This window comes from Desmodus rotundus, chromosome 3 (assembly GCF_022682495.2).
Source record: "Desmodus rotundus isolate HL8 chromosome 3, HLdesRot8A.1, whole genome shotgun sequence".
NCBI lineage: Eukaryota > Metazoa > Chordata > Mammalia > Chiroptera > Phyllostomidae > Desmodus > Desmodus rotundus.
In genome coordinates this window covers 172,279,165-172,304,949 of record NC_071389.1, presented here as the reverse complement: position 1 = coordinate 172,304,949, position 25,785 = coordinate 172,279,165, and the positions used below count along the sequence as shown (strand labels likewise).

The window sequence follows — 25,785 nt, the reverse complement described above, 5'->3', positions numbered from 1 at the left end:
CCAGATTTCCCCCAGGCGTTTAGCCACTTCCTCTTCTGTGCTGCACAAATCAGGTTATGTTATAATGATCTGTTTACAGCATTCTCTTCCCTAATAAACTGTCAGTTCAGGGCTGTCACGGCCTCCCTCTTTCATGTTCATTGCCTGACCTCAGTGTTCCGCTGTGGAAGTCCTGTAACCACTGGGTGGGGGACGAAGGGGCCTGAGCCTCCCAGGTCTAGAGGAATAGCGAGGGTGCCGGTAATTTCATTCACCGCCCATTTGGCCAGCTCGCTAGTTCTCAGTATGCCTGGTAATCTCTTACACGCTCCTGACAGATCTCTGCTGCTTCATTATTGATTGTTTATCTCCTGACAGCAATATGCTAGACCAGTATGCTGCTGCGTGATTCTGCAAACATGTTATGCTGCAATTTTATTACAGAAATGTCTGCCTTCAGATGGGGTAGTTTTATATCGTATAAAATAATGAATTCGCTTAAACCAGATCTGCTAGCATAATGACCATCCCGGTGGCGGAAACAGGCGGCTTTGATTTGGGGTTAGGAATAATGAGCTGACTACATTTTAGCCATCGTATATGCAGTTTATAGATTGTTATGTCACTTGAAAGGGGTTGTCCTTTGCTTTTGGAACTGTGGAAAACTTATTTTGTTGACTTCTTTTTTGATGTTTTCTAGAAAGAATTTTATGTTTTTTAATATGAGATGTTTAAACTGAATGTAGTTGAAACTAGCAAAACCTTCACTTTAGGAAAAAATGGGTAAGATCATGAATCACCGCCTTTCTAAAACATATACACCCCCCTCTGGTTACAGCCGACTGTGTTGGCTTGCGTGTCTGTATTTCAAACTACACGATGAAACAATTGTGTTTTCTCAACTTGAGATGCTATTTTAAATTTGTGTTATAGTATCATATGAAAGGTGTGGTTTAACACCAGTTATGTTACGTGCCAGATGGAGTTGTAAGACAACTCACATTGAGGTATCTGAACATTTTTACAATATTAGCATTCTAAATAAGATTTTTTTCATTCATTTTATTTTTTCATTTTTTATTGCATTTTTCCCCTTACCATTTAACCCCCTTATACCTTAAACCCCCTAATGAGACATTTACAATAGTGTTTTGTAAAATGGTATTTCCATACTCTGTGTAGACTCACCATTTTGCATGAAAGGCAGAAGAAATCTAGTAGGCTAGTAAATATGAGTTAACGTTTAATTAAACACATGTGGTAGGTTCTGTTCCAGTTGCCTACGTGGTTGTTCTCATCAGTTCTCACCATAATCCCATGAGGATTACATTATCTTTATGTTTCCTACAAGGACATTGAGGCATGGAGAGACCGAGTAACTTGCCTATGGTAAGAGAACTATGGAGAGGAAGAGCTGGGCTTGGACTCAGGCCATCAGACTCTAGAACCTACATACCGCCTTGTGAACATTAAACTGGACGGCCGTGAGAACGGGCACACGAAGAAAGGCTTGACCTGGAAACACACGCACACAATTAGAACTGTGTGCGGGCATGTACTGTCTGTCAGATTTGCAAAGGAGAAAAACGAGCATCAGTAACCAGTATGTGGGGAAAAGAGAAATCTAATGTATTGAGGCACAAATGTGAGGTGTTACCCCTTTTTTGGGAGCACAAAGCATGTAAATGTTGAAAACACCCACATGCTTTGACCTGTCAGTCCCACTTCTAAGGGTTGTCTTTCGCAGCTACACACAGAAAGCAGAGAGATGCCTGGCCAGTTATGTACATTAAGTATCGTTTATAATAACAAAAATTTCAAGTTAAGTGTTCAGTGGTCAGCAGGTTTAGGTAACTGTGATGGCCAGGCATCAAAAAAGGAGAAGTTAGGCATATAACTACTGGCATGGAAGGCTGTTCATGACATATTGTTGACTTAGAGCGAGTTGCAAAACAACATACATAGTTTGATATCCCCGTGTTGAATAAGTGTATCTTTGTATACACAAACTCTGGTCTTAAAGGACGTGCACCAAAATGTTAACAGCTGCTACTTTTACTGCTGGACAGTATAACTTAGTGATGAGATGTACGGGCAGCGGAGACCCTCTACCCCCGTTTGAATCCTGCCGAGTTACTTATTAGCATTGTGACCGTGGACACAGTCCCTAACTATTTTATGCCTCAGTCTCTTTAGTAAAGTAAAGATAGTAACAGAACCTGTATCACTGGGAAAGTGCTTGACTTAATAAGGGACAATAAATGTCAGTAGCTGTTACCATTTCTGGGTGGTGGAACTCCAGGCAATTTTAGCTTTCTTTATACCTTTTATTGGTTAAAATTTTGAAATAAGTATGTATCAACTTTTGGAAACAACAAAATATTTTTAAAGGAGTCATTTAAATTGTTACACTTGCAGTTTTAACAGGAAATATGTATGTGTTTGAGCTGAGGTTATTTTAAGTTTCTCAGGAGCTGTTTGCAAACATACATGCTGGTATTTTACCCTGTGCTATATGCCAACTTTAAGGGACTTGAAGTCACATTTGACTCGTAGGATTGGGAAGCATGCACAGTCACATCAAATTCCTCCTGGTGAGGCTGCCTTAATTTGCGGCTGCAGTGACATGCTAGGGTGTGACGTCAGTGGTGTCAGACTTACAGAGTGGCAGGCCGCCTGACAGCACGGAGCGTTTCCTGACTGCTTAGTCCACGGTGCTCATTTGGGAGCAGCTCAGAGACAAACGAGTTGAGTCCTTTCTGTATTCCGGTATCCTTTTTTGCCTGTAGTTGAATGTCTGTTTACAAGTGTGATTTTGATGAAGGCTGGTGAGTAGTCCTTGTTACTTTTAGATGTAAATAGTTAATGGCTAAATAAGCAGTAGTCCTTTTTTTCTCTGTTAATCATTCTGTGGTAAGTAATCTTGTAGCCCTACTGCCAGGCTCAGTGCCTCATGCAAAGGATTTACACGTTATAAATGTTTCCATCACTGATTATATTGTAGAATTTAATGCATTATTTGGTTTTCAAATGACTTCAGTATTTTAAGATGTAATCTTCCTCTTAGTCTCTCCTTAACTTTAAGCTAATGCATGGTAGTTGTAAATTGCTTTAAAGCCTAAAGATTTTCATTAAAATTTTTAAATTTATCTTATTTATTTTTTAACTTGGAGGAGAAACTTGATTTTTTTTTTCATAAAGAGAACTAAGTGCATAATTCTCAGAAGGTCCTATGGAGATGCTAACAATATCATTACATCATGCTTTTATTAAAGTATATTAATATTAATCTAAACTAGTTAACAGTTTGTTGAAGCTGCAGATATTTATTTAACTTTTTAATTATTTGGGCTGTTTCAGTAATGTAATTCAAAATAAGAATCCTCATTAACCTAAAATTTAAGAGCAATATCATGACAGCAGATTTGATTGTAGACAATATTTTGGCATTTAAAGAAAAAAGAAAGTATTACAGCAATTGATTGTAAAGGCTCAGTCGTCTTTAAAGATTTGTTTCTTAACAATATTAACTCATGTCTCTTTGAATTGCACTATTATAAATTTATTTAGTTCTGAAAGTATTATTAGTGTAACAATTAGATTATTAAGATATTTTATGCAGCTGTTTTTCTTAGAACTTTTTCTCCCCTTTGAGTGGATGTATGATACTATTCTAATTTCATACTATTTATGTGGTACAAACTCCAGCCTTTAATGTCTTTCACATTTTGCCCTTTTAGGCATAATTCTTTTCCTGCAGGTTCAGTAACAGCCTTGTGATTTCAAGGTCCTTTAGAGGAAATTTCAAAGTTTTCTCTTAAAGAACAGGCACTCTCTACTTTTTAAGTCTAGTTGAGGAAAAGGCAATATAGAAATTCTTAACAAATGTATTAAATATTTTCACATCAGTTTTCTGAAGCAATTAAAGAATGAGACTTGTTGTACCTATTTTGTATGTGAATAAGATGGTTAGGTGTTGAGGGAAAATGATCTAAATCAGCTTTTTATATGTGAATGTGCAGAGATAAGCACATTTGAGGAATTATGGTAACTGCTTCATATTATGATTCTTAGTACATTATACTACTTCTATATTTAGAAGCATAAGAAATATAGAAGTAGGGTTTCAAGTTCATTTTATTTGACTTGACGGCCTTATTTCAAGATCCACAGTTTTCCCCTTATGTTGCAGAATTTTCATCTTCCAGCTAAAAATTGTGCCCAAAGCTAGAAAAGTTAAGTTATGGGGAACTCATGAATATTTTTATTCCCTTTAAAAATTTATCTTGAATCCACTTAAAATATTTTATCATGGTTTTCAAAGAGCTTATATTTTGAACTTAATCAGTAAATTATGTAATGATGATGAATTGGAATATATCATTATACATTTTAAACAAAGATGTTTTTGAGGCATTGTGACATCAGAGGTCACTGGCCTAAATACCACTGAAGTTCAAATGAGGAGAAGCTACTTAAACTTTTTTGTATGGACAGGAAATGAAATATGGCAAAGAAAAAAAAAAACAAGGAGATGAGCAGAGCTGCAGGGAAAGAACCTGAAACTGGCATAAAGATTTTACTCAAGTCTAAAGCAGTAATGGATAAAGTGCTTGTCTGTTTTCTAAAGAATAAAGCATGCTTTGAAGAACCTTTCCACCAATACTGAAGCCTGCAGAAAAGTGTAATTGTGCTATTTATTCTTCAAGTTTGGAATTTAGGTTAGTAAACTCAGATGGAATAGTATTCTTTAAGACGCATCCAGTCTTGAACTATACTTTTGTTTCCTAGTGGTGGATAGTACAAAACCTTGTGTATATTAGCTGATTAATAAATATTTGAGCATAAACAAATGAAATGATTAAGCAAGTCACATGAATGAGATGAATATGTCTTGATCTTTATGTTACAGAGATTCATCTCCACTGTGATAATGAAAACCTGCTAGTTATCTAACCAGCTACTCTGGTGCCGTGGCCTCATACTCAGTTAGAAGGCACTGTGTCTCTGGGGTGCAATACTTCCATCACAGCGTACTGCAGGGGCCAGTGGATTTCGTTGCTGCTCTGCGTGCTGTATCTGTGTCTTTGCTTTAGAAAGTGGGCCTTAGCCGGCTATTCTGGGTCAGAGTTCTGTCTCACCCTCGCCTCCCCTGTGAGTGAGAAATTTCTCAGCACTTAGGGATAATGATTTGCTGCTGACTGAACTGAGCCTTAATTAAGTTCTGTGTGCATCACATAACTACATTAAGTATTTAGACACTTTCAGAGTTAACATTTTGCAACTGAAATGACAGGAATGGAGCAAATATATTTTCAAAACTCATATTACAAGTTTTATGTGCATAAATATATTGTTACTTAAAACCTAGATTTTCAGCCATGTTTCCGTGCTCCTTCCCTTGAATCTCTGCTAAAATTCTAGCCACATCTGACTACTGCTGCTGATCCTGAGGCTTAATTCAAATGGTAGCCCCTTCTGTGACATCTTCCCTTTCTAATCAGCATCAGTCCCTAATCGGAGCTCCCCTTTGCCTTTGTGTTTATTACTCCTGTTTGTTTATGGCGTTGTTAAGGCTATCTCACCCATGCCTTTCTCATACTGAATGAATGAAAATATTTAAGTATACTGCAGTACAGCCATTTTGAAGGAAAGTCTACTTCTTTTTTTTTTCCTGGAGGAATCATTTGATTTATTAGCAACTATCTTTTTGTTCCTGAAGTGATCATTTAGATGCAGCTCATGGTATTAAAATGATTAAATATTCTGCAGTGAAGAATAGTAAAATTAAATGCTTACTGATTTTTTTTTCTTTTTGAAGTAAGCTATTTATTCAATCAGTTTGACTCTAGGAAAGAATGTTTCATCTATAATAAAATTGTATCTTTTGAAATTGTGTGGTTATTCATGTGTAGGTTAGAATTAGGTTAACATTCAAGTAATATATGACAACACATAAAAGACATGATGCTTAAATTTAACTTTTTTAATTTGCTTGCTTCCTTCATTTAACATTATAACAAAACATTACTAACTAGCATTAATTAGGGAGTATAAGGGGATATATATATATATATATATATATATATATATATATATATATATATCCTACAATTTCATTAAGTCAGATACATGTCACATTATTGCTTTTAAACACCAGGAAGAACATTTCTTAATACTGACATATTTCTGAGTTGGGGTTCTGCTTAGTTTTATTTTAAAACCTCAACAGGCTTTTGCAATTAATAGTATGTATTATTTACACAGGTAACTAATTTTTCAAAAATACATTTAGACCACTAAAATATGCCCTGTGATTATTTTCATTCTGTTACATGGTTTTACAAGTGTTTTTTTGCATAGATCACTTAATACTAAACTTTAACAACCTTAGATCAAATAATCAGGCTTCTCATTCTTTAAATTATAGGTGCGCAAACCAGTGTGTTTTACATTAAAGGTAAGGCAGAGAGCCAACAACTTTTTAAAGCAAGAAAGTAACATAATTTTACTTCCTGTCAAGAAATCTCACTCTGCCATCCTGTTCACCTTTAGCTAATATTTGGGGGGGGAGGGTCTTTCAGAGTCTTGGGGACATAAGAGCCTGAACTGCAGCGATGATGGAGCTGCCATTAGCTGTCTCTTGTCATAGGGTGGTTTCTGGGTGGCAACCAGAAATGTCACCTGATTCTTGAATTCTTGGCAGAAAATTATTTTGGGAGAGTACAGATTACTTTGGTGGTTAGAATATTTTAAGAATCATACTTATGTTTTAACCATAGTGTCATTTAAACTTCCCATTTAAAAGTTAAGAATCATTCAAAAATGATTTACAAGTGACTAAATTGTTTGAATCATTTTTGCTTATAATGTAATTTGCAGGTGATCTAAAATGTAATTGTGCCATAACACTCAGGATGGGTAACAGTTATATATGTGATACGTACATTTTGTTCACGGTGTTAACTGAATTAGCCTTGCATTAATTACAAAATTCTTTAAAATCTATTATCAAGTGGTTTTGGGGTTTGTTTTCAGTTAATTTATTTTTAGAGAGAGGGGAAGAGAGGGAGAAACAGAGGGAGAGAAACATCAATGTGTGGTTGCCTCTCATGCTCCCTCCACCTGGCCCACAACCCAGGCATGTGCCCTGACTGGGAATCAAACAGGCAACCCTTTAGTTCACAGGCCGGCACTCAATCCACTGAACCGCACCAGCCTGGGCTGATTTTTTTCTCTTTATTGTTTTTAGTCTCTAATAATGCTTTCAGCTGTATACTTACAGCATTACATCATACTGATACTTTCCCACTAGGAAAGGCAAGATTTTCAGTTCCTTTTGCGTGCTTTTATAAAACCCATTCTTTACAATTGTTATTTGTACTTCAGTGCTTTGGTACCTGTAATCAGGGAAATAAGAAGTAACATTTATAAATGCGTTGTGATAATTCTGTCTGAGCAGCTCAGAGTGGGAGGTGATTGCGACGCCTTAGAGACTAGGAAGATGGAAAAGAGATACTGGGTTTGCCATTACATTAGAATCAGGAAAGGTGTCATTACCTCCAGTTAGATGTAGACTGGAGGTGACACTGGGCGGTGAGATAGAAGGAGGAAAGAAGAGGAGCCACAAGGGAGGTGGCATGTTTGCGGTCCGTGGAAGAGGGGCAGGGCCTCTAAGGAAAGTATAGTGCTTTGTTCTGTTTGTTTTTTATACCATTGAGCAGAAACCATGGAGAAGATGTGGGACAGAACTGAAAAGTACTGTTGGCTGTGAGAAGAGTCAACAAAGGCACTTAGGCTGTTTCCAGAGCTTGGCTGTTGTAAATAACACTGCTATGAACATTGGGGTGCATAGGTTCTTTTAATAGGTATTTCAGGATTCTTAGGATATAATCCCAACAGCAGAATTGTGGGGTCAAAAGGCAGTTCCATTTTTGGTTTTTTGAGGAAATTCCATATTGTTTTCCACAGTGGCTACACCAGTCTGTGTTCCCACCAACAGTGCACTAGGGTTCCCTTTTCTTACAGCCTCGCCAGCGCTTGTTTTTGTTGATTGATTTATGATGGACATTCTCACTGGTGTGAAGTGGCATCTCATTGTGGTTTTAATTTGCATCTCTCTGATGGCTAGTGATGCTGAGCGTTTTTTTCATGTGTCTATGGGACAGACTCTGTACGGCTTCCTTGGAGAAGTGTCTGTTCAGGTCCTTTGCCCATTTTTTGATGGGATTGTTTGTCTTCCTGGTATGGAGTAATGTAAAAATGGGTGGATCAAAAAACTGGTACAACTGTGGCTGGTGTGGCTCAATGGATTGAGCACTGGCTTGCGAACCGAAGGATCAGTGGTTCGATTCCCAGTTGGGGCACGTGCCTGGGTTTCATACCAGGTCCCCAGTAGGGGGCACACAAGAGTTAACCACACATTGATGTTTCTCTCCCTCTCGTCCCCTCTGTCTAAAAATAAGTAAATAAAATCCTAAAAAAAAACACTGCAGTACATTTACACAATGGAATACTACACAGCAGAAAGAAAAAAGGAACTCCTACCCTTTGTGACAGCATGGATGGAACTGGAGAGCATTATGCTAAGTGAAGTAAGCCAGGTGATGAAAGACAAATACCATATAATCTCACCTATAAGTGGAACCTGATCAATGAAACAAATGAGTGAAATAGAACCAGAGACATGGAAATAAAGAACAAACTGACAGTGACCAGGGGTGCGAATGATGGGAGAAAGAGGGGGAACATGTACAAAGGACCTACGGACTAGGACAATGGGGTGGGGATTGTCTTTAGGAGCGGGTTGGATGGGGCAGGGTAGAGCAATGGGGGGCGTGGGTAGGGACAACTGTAACTGAACAACAGTAAAGACAGTAAATTAAAGAGAGTCAAGGAAAGTGGCAGCCTTTGAGAGGTAAGGTGCTAGAAGGATGCGGCTTGGGGCCTGGAGGCACCTTTTCTGTTGCCCTCATGACTTCTGACAGCTTTGTAGATGCTGTGAGCCCATTTTACCTGCCCATTTGTAAAGTGAAGTTAGTACCACCTCGGAGGGTCTGTATAAGGATGGATTGTTGGGTTTCAAGCACAGTATGTGACAGCTAAGAGTGCCAGCAGCCCTGCATGTGATACCCAAGTAGTAGTTACTACAATGATGATTTAAAATTTTAATGGGAGTGAATTTCAGTCCCAGCACCCAGGGGTGCTCCCACCTGATGAGTTCTTTTTTTCCCCCCAGGAAATGTGAGATTACCCATTTTCTAAAAGAGGAGAGGAGAAAAGAAGGGGTAGCAGATGAAGGGTTAAGACCTAGGAAAATCGGTAGATGGTGGGTAAATGAATCACTGAGGTTTGGGCAGGATGTCTGGAAGCAGTTAGTTCTAAGTTAAAGGCACATGGCATTTAGAATGAAATGTGGGGAAAGGAAAATATACTTTTCATGTTTTGCAAAAAAATTATAATCTTTTAGATTGCTAACTCTGGTTATTTCTTCATATAACTAAGACTCAAGAATTCAGTTTCTCAAAAAAAGGCAGGGCGCTTTTAGTGTTTTTCTTTTGTTCTTAAAACATTGCCTTTAATTGTAGGCACAGTTTTCCATGCCAACATATTTTCAGTTTAAAAATAAATCGCAGAAACGGTCATTGTGGTAGTCAGATTTCAGCACATTTTCCTCCTTTTATTTAAAAAATAAAAGTGAAGTAAAATAGTTATCTGTAAAAACATTAGTGAATTTTACATTTAACAGCGTTTTAAAAATTACTTGGACTACCATAGAAGCACTGGAGTTATTACTAAATGAGATAGCTAAGTCACTGCTACAAATACGGTTTTTTGTAATCTCATTCGAGACTGTTGGAGTCTCAAAGTGATATGGCTTTATGACTTCTATTGATAAAAGCAATTCAATTTTAAAACAAGCTGGAGAGTATAATTTAATGTATAATAAAACCAAGGCCAAATTGAGAATGTCCAATGCTTTTTTTGGTTTGAGTAGAAGGATACTGAAACCATAAGAGTTGTAAGTACACATCTGAGCTGTTGGCTGTATAGTTTTCCACCTACAGGTGAGGCATACAGTAGCTTCGTAGTTTCCACACCTCTCTTGCCTTCCTCCAGTCTGGCAGAATTGTGGGCATGTGGCTGCTTCTACGGGTTGGGTCCCTGTAGGAGTTCGAGTCCTGATACTGGCTTCATTACCAGGGTTGCCAGAGTAGCCAAACCACTATGATACCCTGTGTTTCTTATTCTAAATTAAATCCCTTTCTTTCTCATGGGAAATCCATGATTCAGAGCAAATCATGGAAATGGTTTGCATCTGAGTTTAATAAGAAACAACCAAAATTTCTTATGTGGGAATGAGTTTTAAAAATACATATTTTTTATGCCTAGGTGGATAAATTTTCAACTTCATTGCCTCAGTTGCACTACCTGATAAAGCCTGCTTTGTCTAACATGTCACTCAGAAGAGTTATATTGGCTGTTAAACGACAGTATGTTAATAGTGATTTCGATGTTTATTTCTTAAATTCGGAAATGGAATGCATTTTTGTATTAAAGCGATTACTTACTTGGGTTACCCATGAAATGAAGGTGTTTTTTTAAAAGTGCACACAAATACAAGTGCTCCCACACGAGAGAATGCAATGCTAAGAAGCAGCCAGGACATAGTTATTTATTAACTGGCCAAAACATTCTTTGAAAATTTTCTGAGAATGAAAATAAACTTCAAGAGTTCTTTAACTTTAGGTTAAATCACCCTCTTTACCTTTCCAAAGCTTCCCAAAGAAAAAAATAGGTAAAACCATTTTTTTTCTTTTACCAGGTAGAACGGAGAAATCTACTTGTAAATATTCTAGTGCAAGTGTTTTCTTGGAACATATGTGAGTTACTTCTCTAAGAAAAATAAGGTGTTTTCTCAGCTATTAGCCTGCCCCTCAATTTTTTCTAGCTATTGTGACCTCATTTTATTCACTCTCCTCTAGGTGGGCAACAGGCATAGTTGAGACTCTTGATTGGTGTGAGTTCACTTACCATTCATTGAATTAATCATAGACTTATAACAACTGGCTAATGACATTCTAGAAAAAGATGGCCAGGGAGATTTGGAGAAATTTTTTAAAAATTTATATGTAAAGAGAAACTTTTCTTTGCCCCTGGACCTTGTGGTCTGCATGTGATACTTTATGTATTTGTTTATTTATCTTTTAAAGATTTTATTTCTTTTTAGAGAGAGGGGAAGAGAAGGGAGAGAAACATCAATCGATTTCCTCTCACATACCCCCACCTGGCGACCTGGCCCACCACCCAGGCATGTGCCCTGACTGAGAATCAAACCAGTGACCTTTTGGTTCGCAGGCCAGCGCTCACTCCACTGGGCCACACCAGCCAGGACTGCATGTGGTATTTTAGACTAACTACAGCAGCCAGCTGATGACTGTAAAGAAGACAAGCCAGTCAGTGCTACTATATTCCATGATTGTGAATAATCCTATCTCCTTGAAATCATGTTGTTTTAAGATCAGGAATAGCTCCTTTCTTTACTTGTGTCAAAGAATGTGATATATACTAATCAGTGTAGCATTGCTCTAATTTTTATTTTAATTTTTTAATCTAGTACTTATTAGCACCATACTTATTTTTACAAAAATCTAATGTTCTAAATAACTTCTTATCAGGTATATTACCTGTATGTAAATAGCATATATGAGATTTATGGTTTGTTGCACGCACAAAGGTTGCATAGTTTGGGCCTACTATTAGATAGCAGTTTTAAAACCACATTTCATTTGTCAGCCCATTATTAATTGTGTTGAATACTTCAATATTTTTCCTTGAGTAGTTTTGAAATAATACTTCGTTAAGAATGAAATACTTACTTAAGGATTACTGACTTTTATCATTTTACTATAAATTTGAAACACCATATATTAGGAAAGAAGTCCCTTTTTCCTGTCTTTCTAAGTCTGTAATTTTATTGGGGTTTCTATTTGAAATGTGCATCGTGCATATTTGATGCATCTATTCAGTGGAGGTGGGAGCAGTCTTTCCTTCCTGCAGGGATGTCACTGGCATCCTCCTTTGTACGTCTATGACCAGGGAAGAAAGACTGAAGCAGTGTGGACTGAACAACAACAACAAATTGTCTCACTCCAGTCAGTGACCCTGGAAGGGGACAGAATACCAGCTTCCCCTATCTTCAAAGCGCCTCCATGCGATTGTAGTTATGTAAGAGTACTAGAATTGCTACTAGAATTGCAGGAAGTTGCTGTTTTCATAAATAGGTTATAGGAGCTCTGTGCTTTATCATGTTTCCCTTTTTGTGTAGGCTACCAGAAGGCCCACAACTGCTTAAAAGTAGCACAGCTTAGCCTAGCTTTTCAGTACAGTTACCTACGGGATTCATTATTTGATTCACAAATATATAAGATTTGAAAAGCAGTTGGGTAGGCTAATGAACATCTATCTCCAGTACATGTATCATTTTTAATTTGTTGTTTACATAACTTGATAGAAATATATACCAGTTTATTCATAGCTGATTTATTCAACTTGAGATCCTTTAAAACCAAGTTATTATTGAATGAAATAGTTCCATAGAGGCTTTAAATTAACAGGTCTTTCATTTGATCTTCTAGTTACAGCAAATGATTAAATGTCTGGTAGTAAATAATGAGGAGGGCATAATGCTGAAGAACAAGCAATTCGTGTTGCCATTTGTCAATATCTTGATGTCTTTCCTGCAAATGACATTGATTTAATCCTTTTTTCTGGGCCTGTGATACAACAGCGGATCCTCCGATTCGGCCAGTGAATATGACCTATTTCTTTCAGTCCTGAGCTCTCTCAAATAGCTGAGTTCATTTATTTTAAGTATTGTCACAATTTAAGAACTTTCTCACATATACTGCCTTTGCTAGCATAAAAATGTAATCTTTCTCTGGAGCTTTTATATTAGAATTACTTTTCTCCTCTATCTTTTTGACATATTAGGGGCAGGTATTTTTACCAGAAGGATGAAAACCAAGAGAGATCACATCTTTATTCTTTTACGATATATAATGAGTAGTAGAATAACATGAGTTTTAAACAATTACTTGGGTAGGTGCTAATTTAAACTTTTAATTTAAACAGTTGACTAATGTGATGACGATGTTATGACAAAAGGCCTGTAGTTGGTAATGGAAATGAGTAGTTATCGAGCACCTGTGTATATACTGTTCACTCTTACTAATCCCCATGAGCATCTCCATTGGAAAGTCAGTTCCATGAGAGCACGGATTTCTTTTGTTTGTTCTGTTCACTGCTGTATGCAGTACCTAGGACAGCTGGGAAAAACTTAACCAACAACCTGTAACATAGCTTCTGTTACTAAATATAGGAAAGTGAGGCCCAGAGAGGTAAAGTAACTTACCTAAGGTCACCACATAGCTAGTAAATGGGGGAGCTGGGATTCAAACCTGCATAGTCTGATTCCAGAACCTGTACCCTCGGCTGCCATTATTTCCTGCAGCCTCCTTTGTCTAGAGAAATAGTAAGTGTGGCTCATTGATTAGAGTTAATCATTAGAGGGCCATGAGCACAGTTCAGGGTTTCCCCGCGTCAGCCCTATTGATTTGTGACCTGGACACTTCTTTCGTGCCGAAACCTTCTTGCTCACAGTAAGATATTTAGCAGCTTCCTGGCCTGTACCCACTACCTACCAGCAGAAGTTCCCAGTTGTGATATTCAAAAATGTTACCAGATATTTCCAAAAGTCTCCAGGGAGATGAAGTAACTCCCAGCTGAGAACCACTGATCTAAACCTACACATTAAAATGTCACAGGTGTCTGGAAGGAAGAGTAGGTGAACACCTAGCATTATTTAGAAGACTTTGTACTTCTTCCTGTGCCACAGTGAGTTCAGATACAAGATGGGAATTGGTTTGTCCTGTTACCATAAGTATGTTTTATTTCAAGACATGAGTTTTATCCCTTCTTTATAGTATTCCTCTAGAAACACAAATTTATAAAGAAACATACTTCCAGTTTTTCATTTATGAACTGCATAAAATCCCTGGCAAGGATTTTAAATATGACACTTTGTCTAGCAAAGCTTCAAATGTATTTCTAAAAGCATAGAGGTATGTTACTTCTTAATGTAGTAGGACAGTCAGTTTTGCTATAACGCAGCACACATGTTCCTAAAAATCATCCCACTGTGCAGAATCAGGCAATGAAAAGCATGGGGCTTCTGTGGAAAATGGGTTTAGGAACATACCACTCCAAAAGTTCACTAGTCACACATACAGATAAACACAGGAACCTAATAAAAGTGGCCACACAGTTTCACACACGTTAAATGGGTAGGAGTTACAAAAATGCAAATACACTTTTGCCTTGAAAAAGACCCGCAGTTTGCTTGTGGAGATGGACATTGGAAGAGTTTCAGCTTGCGAGTTTCTGAGTAGTGTTGGAAGCAGGGTTACATGAAATTAGAAAGCTGTATCACAACGTGTGGATAAGTGTTTCATAAAACAGGACGCGGACTCAAGCAGCTGTCGGGTGTTGGAAGTTGTGCGGGGGTGCAGTGTGTGTCCTCCCGTGTGGCTGGGATTCTGTTGGGCACAGTAATTAAATTGTTCCCTGATACATGCCGGAACACACTACTTACTCCTGATCTGAATTTTGAGGCCCTTACCCCCCAAAAACACCTCGTGGATTCCCAAAAGAATGGCAAGTGTAGGATGAAGATAAGCTTTGAAGTAATGCAGAGGACAAACTCTGGTTGAATGGAGGAAAGGCTGGGTGTCACTGTCTTCCATGACGTCCCCCGAGGTCCTGAGCAGACTCTCCTCCTCTGTGCCGAGGACAGTGGCCTTGACATAACACTTACCAGCAGGCCGGCTACCTCCCACGGTGCTCAGTTGCTGTGCATACTGAAGAACTGAGGTATTAGGTAGTAAGTGAATTGTATACATTAGTGGATGCTTTTGTGGAATTTATCTTTTCAGAAAGACTCATTTGGATTTCACTTACATTGATTTTGTTTATTGGCTGTCAGTATTTATTTAAGTCATTTTTAGTTTCGGTGAATGATTAAGGAATTGTGTTTATCCTTTATCAGTATTGTACTTAAAAATGTGACATACTACAGAAAGAAAGTGTAAATGCCATTATGAGAAGAAGGAGTGCTTTGAAATTAAAAAGTATATTTAAAATAAAATTTTGAATATCTAAAAATGTATATAAAATACATTTGTCCACGAACAGTGAGGATGGACGGTGCTGTCAGGTGGTGGGGAATGACCACGTTTACAGAGTTAGGACTGGAATTGATACTTTGTTACATCGTAATTTTCATTTATTTTAATTTTGATGAAACAAATTTAATTTTAGAAAACATTACTCTGGTTTTCAATTTGTAAGTATGTTGTTTTATAGGAGATGACAAATTTTTATTCTGATTGCCTGTAAAATCTTACTCTTCTGAATTTGAATTTTATAGAAACCTAGTAATTTTGAGTGATTGTAACTTAAGATACATCATGGTTCAGATACTGGGACTTACTATTTAAGAAAATACACTATGTGTGTTTTTAAATTAATACCTGAGAGCCAGGAGAATTGTAGAAGTCAGAACAAATGAATAAACATTTGTTTACTTTATGTTAGCAATTAGGCAGATATACTAGGAGAGATTATTTCTTTGTTTAAAAGAATAGTAAAAGACACCCATTAGCGTCCTTGAAGATTTTATATGAATTATGTTAATTTAATACCAGAGCATTAAGTAGTAAAAGAAGAATATAAATATATTCATGTTTTATGTTGGTTTTAGTCCCTGGTCTTTTAACTAAGATGTAATACCATGGTTTTTCCTTAGTTAGTTTTACTTAAACGTATGATGACAAAAATGTTAATTGAAATAGTAGCCACTTTGGGGGAAGAAAAACTTGGACTCCATTTTAATCATTAATCATTTAAGGTTTTTCATCCTTGTCTGGTGGGCGCTCACATCTATTTAGTATTTAGCGTTCAGGATGTCGGTGTAGTCTCTTAGCTCGACAATTATTGCAGAGCCTTGCTGTCATAATTTCGAGCTTCTTGAATGTTAGGACTAGAGTCTGCTGTATTCCTCCCAGGTAGAGTGACGTAGCACAGGGAAATAATGCCACACATGGCCGGTTGATTGTTTTCTTTGTGCAGTATTGGTTTTTATAACAAGAACTTATATGTTTCTGTTCTGTCGCTCAACCAGCTCCAGCTCCTTAATGCTCCTTCCCTGGGAGAAGCTTTAAGGAAAAAGCCGTTCTCATTATTAAAGTGTCTAATCCCTCATCACAGGTTACTTTAACCTCTTTTTCCCATAGCGTTCTACACTGCTTATATGTCAGAATTGACATTCCTTGGCAGGTTCATAATGTTCATCACATTTGACTGTTTCGGTGTTTCCCACTTATCTCCAGAGGTTATGCTTTTTTGGTTATTCCTACACCAATTTATTGCTTATTATATAAACTCATATCCCACTTGACACCTTAGTTTCCATTATTGTACTTTTTTAAATCAGCAGCTAAGCAAGTTACTTGCATACTTCTTATATAGTAGAAATACCACCCCATGTATCTAAAACCCACCAAATCTGAACACCTATTAAGAGTTCGTATAAAGACAGACCACCACAAGAAGCTGGTAACTTAGTAGTGCTGCATGCGTGCGTAGTATACCAGTTAACTAAAGGACTAACAGACACACATTATACTCCCATCGGTCAGTCTGCTGTCACAATAGTCAGTGTGTAAGTTTTTAGAAACTGTATCTGTACTTCTCTTCTGTGTGGTTTTAGTTTTGTTTATGGCTAGAATTCCACATACTGAGTTACCAATAAAATATTAATGGAAGTTAAGGTATGGAAAAGGAACTTAAGTACCTAAAGTTTGCCAGAAATTTGTGGTTTGTGGTTATATAGTTCCCAAAATCCAGAACACATGTAATAATCTTTTAAGATTAAAAAGCAGTATTCAATATAACATCTTGACATTTTTCTCCATAATGAAAGTACATTTTCTAAGGCCAGGTATACCATTGATAGGCTGTTTAGTTTGGGATTTTTTTCCTACTCTCATTTCACAAAGACGGTAGGGGACCTACACCCAACCTTGAAAGAGTAAGTATTTCATATGCAAAGGTTTTATTCCCCCTCCCCCTCAAAAGCCATCCTTTAATTAAAAGCAGTTTTTTTCCAGCAAACACAAGTAGATTTTTTCCTTTTGTTTCTGTTCTCATTGGTACATTGTATTTAAGGTTTTGTTTCTCCTTCAGATTCCATTTTTTATAGCATATTCTCCTCAAGTGTCACAAAAAAATCAATCCCATTACATTATTTATATATAACGATTATTTTGTAAAACAAAAACCTATAAATTATTGCTCAAGTGGTACTGTCTTTTTTTTTTCTTTTTTTTTTTTAAATCCTTACCCGAGGATATGTTTATTCATCTGGGAGAGAGACAAACAGACAGATAGACAGACATCAGAGAAAGAAACATCCATCACTTGCCTCCTATACACGCCCTGAGCAGGGATGGAACCTTTTGGTGTACGGCAATGACGCTCCAACCAGCTGAACCATCTGGCCACGGTGGTTCTGTCTATTTTTCAATGTGCTGGTGCCCATATAGCAGTATTGTGAATTTTTTATATATGTGATTTTGGCATTAGGTGCTTAAATTGAGATACAAAATAATGGAGGTAGGTAGATACTCGTTTTCGTGGCAGGGACTGTGGAGACCAATTGACTTAACCTTTGTTTATAAAACAGTGAGAAGGAAGAATTGAGGTTCAGCTGGAGGGGTGAGCTTCTCTGTACTGTAAAACTAGGTAGCATTTACAAGTGCACACACAATAGATAGTAGAAAAGGTGTATTTAGAAACTTCAGCAGCAGAAGGGGGGGTGGTTTGAATTTCATCTCCTTTATTCACTAACGTTAATGTTATGGTAAAGAAGTAGCTGTTTGGATACCAGAATATTAGAAAAGCATTTCTGATAATAACAGTGCACACATAAAATTCTCTCTTTTTCTCTTTCAGCCATAATGAAAGGAAAGTGACCTGTAAACACCCAGTCACGGGACAGCCATCACAAGACAACTGTATTTTTGTAGTGAATGAACAGTAAGTAGAGAGTTTCCTGGAGTGCCTCCGTGCGAAACGGAGTGAGCACTGCGATTGCCGTTGTCCTTGCTGAATCCACTACCACTTCACAGCTTTCTTGTCTGGGTATCTGCAGTCGTGTATAACAACAGAACGACACCTGTTTACTGCGTGTGGTACAGAAACATGACAAAATAACTTTCTATCAGGAATGTAATTTGAGAAGATGTTTTTCCAGTAGTTCAAAAAGAGAGAGGTCAAGAGCCCAGGGTGCAAGGTCAGGAACTGTAAACTCTTAAACTAATTTGAGCTCAGTTTTCTCATGCTTAAATCAGAGAGAGTGGTGATTACCATTTCTTAGGATTTTTATAAGCATCAAATGAAAAATGTGTGAAAATGTTTTATACTATAAATCTGTTCACAAATATTAGTTATTGATATCATTGTTATGTAAGAGAATACTTGTAACTAAATTTTTTAATTTCCAGTTGGATGACCAAGTAGAATATGTGCAATAATAACTATTAAAATGAACATGATACTAACTTACGTTGTAATTAGGAGAAGTGTTAGTAATATTTAAAGTAGTTGTAATACTAAGTCCTGGCCCTAGAACTCAGGAAGCTCTGCTTAGTATGCAGCTTTCCTGTCGGACACCCACATTGTTGAGTCTGGGGAAGCTTCATTGTGAAGCCTTCGTGCACATAGCAAGTTCTAGCGTTCTGACATATATTTCCAGGACTGTTCCAACTATGACATCTGAAGAAAAGAAGGAACGACCTATAAGTATGATCAACGAAGCTTCCAACTATAACATGACTTCAGATTACGCAGTACATCCCCTGAGCCCTGTGGGCAGAGTGAGTTATTTTGCTTTTACTGTTAATTATTGATAGCTGGTATAATTGGTACTCTGAATGGGTTTTAGAATTACAGAATAATCACTTCATTTTTATTATTACATGAACCTAATTACATTCTAGGTAATTGACATAAGCAATGGCTTAGAATATAAAGTAATAGGATTATGTTTTAATAATTGAGGACTTCCATTTTTAACATAGAAAGACACAGAGATGCACACAGTGAGATTGGTTGTCTTAGAGGATTATGGGTAGGGGTAGTTTGGGTGCTCTCCGGGGTGAGGAAGAAATGGACTGGCCCTTATATATCTTGTTGTACCATTTGAGTTTTATATTGTGTTTAAGCATTAAAAGTAAATTAAAATTTATCAAAAAAATGCTTTAAGTAAAACAAAACAAAATTCTAATGAAATAAGCTAGATTTCCAAAGATTCTAAGTAAGTCAAAAAATAAGAGATGACTTGATATTATTTACTTTCATACAGAAGAAATTAAAATTCAGCTTCGTTGTTTTTATTTTTATTGGTTTCCAATACCATTTGTGGGAAAATAAATCTTTATGCTAAATATAGCAGTATCTTAAAAGACTTCATTGCCTTATATGTACTTTTAAGAATATAGTGAACACCATCTGTCTGGTGTCGTTCAAGTTCAGAGTTGTCCACGACATTAAGCAAATCCTTCCAGTCTGGTTTTGACTTGACATGTTATGTTTATATGTTTGCTTACATTTTACATCTGAGTATTTCTCTTGTGACTTGACACCAACTTCCTTTAATTGAAACAGCACTATTAAATGCAGGTATAAAGCAAAAAGTTCTGTCTTTTGGTTTAAAGATTGATTAATAATTTTTACTCCAGGTTTATTCAATTTATATCGCAGACAGGACAGATACTGCCTTTTTTAAAAAATTGTATATCCACAGTTGAAAGGGGCGATGGTAAAGCTTGGTATCCTTGTGTAATATCCTGGGAGAAGAAGTGTTTGCACAGAATTATAACACTTGAAAGAACTAAGCCAGCAAATGCAGGATTGCAATAATTCATCTGAAAAGACTTAAGTTCTGCAAGTTTCAGAGGAATCTGGGAAGAGATTAAAATTGTGAAGATGAAAAATAAACTCAAATATCTAATCAGTAACACCACATTGTGCCTTTTTCTATTTAGACTTCACGGGCTTCAAAAAAAGTTCATAATTTTGGAAAGAGATCAAACTCAATTAAAAGGAATCCTAATGCACCTGTGGTCAGACGAGGTTGGCTTTACAAACAGGTAATTTCTTCTTCCCATGTGATATCGAAAGGACAGAATCTAAAGGCACTTTTGGGGAGGGTTGCTGAATGTTCCTAAGACAGTTGTATAAAGTGGAGAAGGAACTGTAGAAAGGTCATCCAGATTTTTCCACTCCTAGTTACCACTGAGAATGTTAGGGAACAGTGAAGAAAGAAAAGGTAATGCCTGTTGACTTAGAACGGAGACTGTGTATGTATGAAGTGTTTATGCTGCGTTTTTTTTTTTCTTTTACTCTTTTTTTCTTTTCCTGCTTGCTGAAACATGGTTCACTCTCAGACACCCTGATGAGTGGGTTCATACTGTTCTGGTGTCTGGGAAACCTGATAACTAAGCTTTTTTTGAACTTTGTTACTAGTTTTGTAATTAGTAAGGATGCATATACATTGGGCTTTATGACATCTGGTTTGACTGCTTATAGGGTGTTATTTTCTTTTTTTAAATTCTGGTTTGCAGCTGGGTTTGAAGTAAGTGGCCACCAGATAACCGAGATGATGATATTTGGGCATTCAAGACCTTTATCTGTCTTTGTTCTGTCTCTCTGATTCCATGCATAGACAGATGATACAGAACAAGTTAATGGTTCATTGGTGGTGCATATTTCTCCTGTCACATACTGCTAATTGCTTTCAGACGACCTAATAATTCTATTTAGTAAAATCCATAATGAATTTGATATGAACCATTCATTAGACATTGCTCCCTCTGAAAGCTGGATGGCAACAAGCTAATGTATTGGAAGAGGACCATCCTAAAAATCACTTACTATATTTTAACCATCTGATATTTAAACTCACCAAGCTAAAAGATTTTTTAAACTAGACTTTCTGATAAGATCACAGTGTGTGCAAATAACTCAGTGCAGTATTGAGCCCTACAGAGGTTGTGGAACGCCTTATTTAAGATGATTCTGGTTTCTCGATCCCTTGATTAATTTAGTGTTACGGAAGCGTTACCAGTTTCTCTGTTGTGAGTGTTTATTTTGCAATAGGTATGTGGCCCACAGAGAGTATTTGTTTGCAGAGCTGCTTAAAAATCTAGTTTTTAAAATTAACTGTCCTAAAGAAAGAGACTATAAATAGGAAATTGAAAATACCATATACCATTTCATTTTTTTGTGTGTGTCCTTTCTTTGGTGCAGCTGTCAGTTTTAAGGACAAATCTTTTACTTCAAGAGATATTTATATTTATCCACATAATTTTTTTGAGTTCTAAAGTCATTAATTAAATAATGGTCACAACTAGAAATAAATTAAGAGGTATCAGCCAATGCACATGCAAACTGGCCTCTTTCTTTCTTTCTTCTGGTGTTTGTGTTTCATATTCTCTCGCAGTTTTGCTTCATTTCCTGTGGGAAATGTGGGAAGATAATTTTTATTAAATTGTAATTTTGTTTGAGCGTGGTATTTTCATAAGCTAATAGGCACTCTTCTGCAGGGTGAGCAAAATGCAAACAGTATATGTAAGAAGAAAAATGTGTTTATGAAATGTATTTATATGCGAAGGTTCCTTTAGCCACAGTCATTTCAAATCACATTACATTTGGAATAATTTCAATTCACATGTTCTTCTTCTCGTTGAAGATTAACATATTTATTAAGTCTGGTTTACCAGAATGCACGCACTGCTTTGTGGTTACATTACCCTCCTGCTAGCACACGTGTGTTTAGAAGAGCGAATTTCACACTGCTTAGAAATACGATAGCAAATCAGATCGCTTCAGCACTATTCCTTTCCCATTGTAGTACTGCCCTTCAGAGACCAGTATTCTTTGGGATATCCTAATATGATACGAGTCCCTAGAAAAGTACCCCCAAATTATGATGCTTTTTAGTTAGGCTTCTACTAGCATGTATCAAACACACTTTGTTTTTAAAACTTATTTTAAATAAATGTACCAAAATGAGTTTTCATTGTCTGAACTGAAAAAAAAAGTTCTTTAATACGCTGATTTAATGCAGGACAGTACTGGCATGAAGCTATGGAAGAAACGCTGGTTCGTGCTTTCTGACCTGTGTCTCTTTTATTACAGAGGTGAGTTCACTGTAAACTCTCTTAGTGTGTTATAAGTGTAGGATAGTTTTTTAAAGAAAAACATTGTAGTTCTTTCTGTTATTTTGTATTAACAAACAGTATCAAGAAAATCCTTTCTTCCCTGACACACAAGACTGAGTGGTTGAGGTAGGACGGAAGACATACACCGTAGTGCTTCAGACCACTCAGTCTGTGACCTGATTGCGCGGATCTGCCTTGTCGTGTGTAAAGAGCATATGAGTCTTCCCTCTGTCCTGTTATCCTTGAATTCGCTGCCGCACAGCTAACTGTCATTAGTTTGATGAGATTCTGTGTACATGACAGCTTTATCAGATCTAGCTGTACATTCACCAAACACCCAATCCTCCATGGCAAATGATTTTAGAATATCGAACACTACTATGATGTATTGGCAAATAAAAAAATTACAAAGAAATGTATTTATTAGGAAACCCGACAGCCCCCCACCTTTTTTTTTGCACAAACAATGATGGCTCCCTGAATGATGGAGAAAGCTGTAAAAAGAATACATACCAGAATATCACTGTTGGTGGAGAGGAAGTAAAAGTGTTGTCTTAGGTGTGGAGTAGCAATCATCATTTATCCTATGTGGATATCATAAGCTCCTTTTTTTGATGTTCTCTGGTTAGTAGGTTACTCGTAGTTTTAAGGCCATCTCTGTTCATGTGCTGTATGGACCTGTTAGGTCCCACGAAGTTGGTACCTGACAATGAAGGGTGAACACAGGTGTGCTCTCCACAGAAGTCTGTTTCAGCTGCAATGTAAAATCATGAATCTGGACAGCCACCTCTTTTCCCTTCTTTAAAGTCTGGTTGGAAACCGTCACTAAAGAATTGGATTGTCAACATACAGTTAATAATTTATAACTTTTCTAGATAAATGTATGACAAGATATAGTAGGATTTTAGAACCAATTAGCAGTTTTTAAATTTACTTTGTGATTATACAAAAAAAAAAGTGTGTCGGAATTCTTAGTCATCTATCTGTAGTCATCTATCAGACCAGTAAGAATGCGTACTAACCCTCACAATTTGAAATTACCAGACTCACATTCATCATTTTCCCCCTTGTGGTGACCTGTGGTTGAGAAGTACTGCTGAGTCAGAATTAACCAAACCTGTAAGATTTCATTTTGTCATAGAGATGTTTTCAGGCTGCGATTGTGGTATTAACTTCAGTTAAGTGCCAAGCATACTCTACAATTTTCCTTAAAGGTTTTCCCACTCTTTCAGAAAAGTGGAGAGCTGTAACTCAGGCATTATTTCTAAGCTTTCAATTTGTACTCTCCTCTCTCTATCAGTATATTTATAGACTGTTTAGAGCTTTAAATGGGAACAAGAAAATGTTTGCAACTACTCATGTATAATTTTTTATGTTAATTTGCTACAAAAAACAACACTGAATTCCTTGTAAGTTTGCTATTATTATTATTGCACATGGAAATGTGCTCATCATCACTGTTATTAAAATAGAAAACCTTCCCACCTAATTTGAGAAAAGTAAGCTATGTTGAGTATGATGTTCCATATTTTTGTTTACCATATGCACTTTAAATACAGCGTATTTAATAATTTTAATATGGTTCCCCAGACAGGAGGAATGTTTTAAAAAATTTTTAAAGAAAGGAAAGGAAAAAAATAAAGGAAATAACCATTTAACTCACTTCTATTCAGATGGTTGGAGAGAAGCATATGATATTACACATTTTTACTATTTCATCAACAGGAAATGTCAGATTTTACATAAAAATTATCAGATTTTATTGAGGTGATTGTAATAGGTTACGTGTGTGTTTACTATATGCTGAGAAGCTGGGAACATAACATGGATGATCTATTTCATCTCTTTCTCACAGCCATCTGATTAGGTGGGAAGTCTTAATGCCCATTCACACAGAAGGAAACTTAGGAACACCAAGGTCAATTTGGTTGCCTGAGGTCTCTCCACTGGCAAGTGTCAGGGCCAGCATTTGCACCCAGGCACTCCTCTTAACCACAAGTGTGTGGCCCCACCCAGACCTCCTCCTCTGTATGCTGAATACAGTGACTTCACTGGTTTTTCAGTATATCAAAGCTTCTAACATAGGAAGTGTGCTGTCCAGATTTTTTGACATATCAGTTCGTGTGTTACAGATAGGGAAAATAACACAAAGAAAATAAGTGGTTTGCTGTTTTTTAAAGAAGTTTTTTATTGTTTTTTAAAGATTCTATTTATTTAGACAGAGGGGAAGGGCGGGGGAGAGGGAGGGAAACATCAATGTGTGCTTGCCCCCCATACACTCCCTACTGGGGACCCGACCTGGCCCACTGCCCCGGCATGTGCCCTTATTGGGAGTCGAACCAGCGACCCTTTGGTTTTCAGGCCAGCGCTCAATCCACTGAGCCACCCTCTCCAGGACTGAGCCATCCCAGCCAGGGCACTATTCTTTACGATAGGTTGGCAACCCATACCAGATGGAAGCCCTGTTCCCACTGCTCTTTGCAATATGGCAGGCAGATCGTGAACCCACTGTACTAAATCACTCAGATCGCTTTGTTCTGTAGTCAATCTATCAACAAAACGTACCATGGAACTTAAATCATTCACCAAGTATTTATTGAGTGGGACCTGCTTCATTTCAGGTGCCATCAAAATAGCATTGAGAGAATTTTCATGAAGCTTAGGTATGAGAGAGGTCAGAGAGATAGTACATAAACTCAACTATGAAAGAAAACCTTTATAGGTGCTTTTAGGATGGTATGATTATATTATGAAAGGCCAGGGGGGGGAGTTCTCTTTGGATTCATTCTCTGCACTGATAATTTAAGTAATAAGGACTGCATTACAAGGAGGAACTAGACTGAGCACAGTATTCCAGGCAGGAGGAGCAAGAGTACAAAGACTTAAGGAAGTGGAATGTTGTGAAGAGCAGAAAGAAACCAGTGTACTGAGCCAAGGGGCTGGCGGTAAGGAAGAAGATGGACGGGAGACGTGGAGATCGCACCCATGTAGGACTTCAATGGAGTCTGATTCTACCGTAAGCCTGTGAGAAAACAATTGGGTGTTTTGAAGCATAAGAGTGATTCAAGCTGCTATTGGAGAATGGGTTATAATAAAGGGGAAGGAAGGAATCCAGAGGCTATTAGGAGTTATTGTCCAGAAATGATAGAACCAGCCAGGGGCGTCCAGCCTTTTGGCATCTCTGCCCCACACTGGAGGAAGAGTTGTCTTGGGCCACACATTCAATACATTGCGACACATAATCACACAAAAAAAATCTCACAGTGTTTTAAGTAAGTTTACGATTTGTGTTGGGCCGCATTTATAGCCATCCTGGGCAGGTTGGACACCTAGACGAAGGTGGTACCTAGCAGCAAGCTCTTTTGATGTGTCAGATATCTTACTAGGTAGAAAGGATGTCATAGTGGTCAGTTTTGTTGAATGAGTGTTGACCAGACCTGTACAAGGAAGGAGTCAGGAGAGG

General features: G+C 37.3%; 1 protein-coding gene across 5 annotated transcripts in view; it reads left to right on the top strand.

Annotated features, from left to right (window-relative positions):
• Positions 1–25,785, top strand: part of PLEKHA5 (pleckstrin homology domain containing A5) — a 200,433-nt gene that overhangs the window by 102,033 nt on the left and 72,615 nt on the right. For 4 of the 5 annotated variants that reach the window (XR_006653308.3, XM_045184053.3, XM_045184049.3 and 1 more), the window contains exons 4-7: positions 18,052–18,135; positions 18,854–18,974; positions 20,145–20,249; positions 22,229–22,301. Coding sequence is in view for 4 of the 5 variants with exons in the window: in XM_045184053.3 (XP_045039988.2) it covers positions 18,052–18,135; positions 18,854–18,974; positions 20,145–20,249; positions 22,229–22,301 (383 nt within the window). In the remaining variant the exon portion in view is untranslated. Of the gene's footprint in view, positions 1–2,710; positions 2,808–18,051; positions 18,136–18,853; positions 18,975–20,144; positions 20,250–22,228; positions 22,302–25,785 lie in introns of those variants that run through there. The other variant, XM_045184051.3, reaches the window with a different exon arrangement.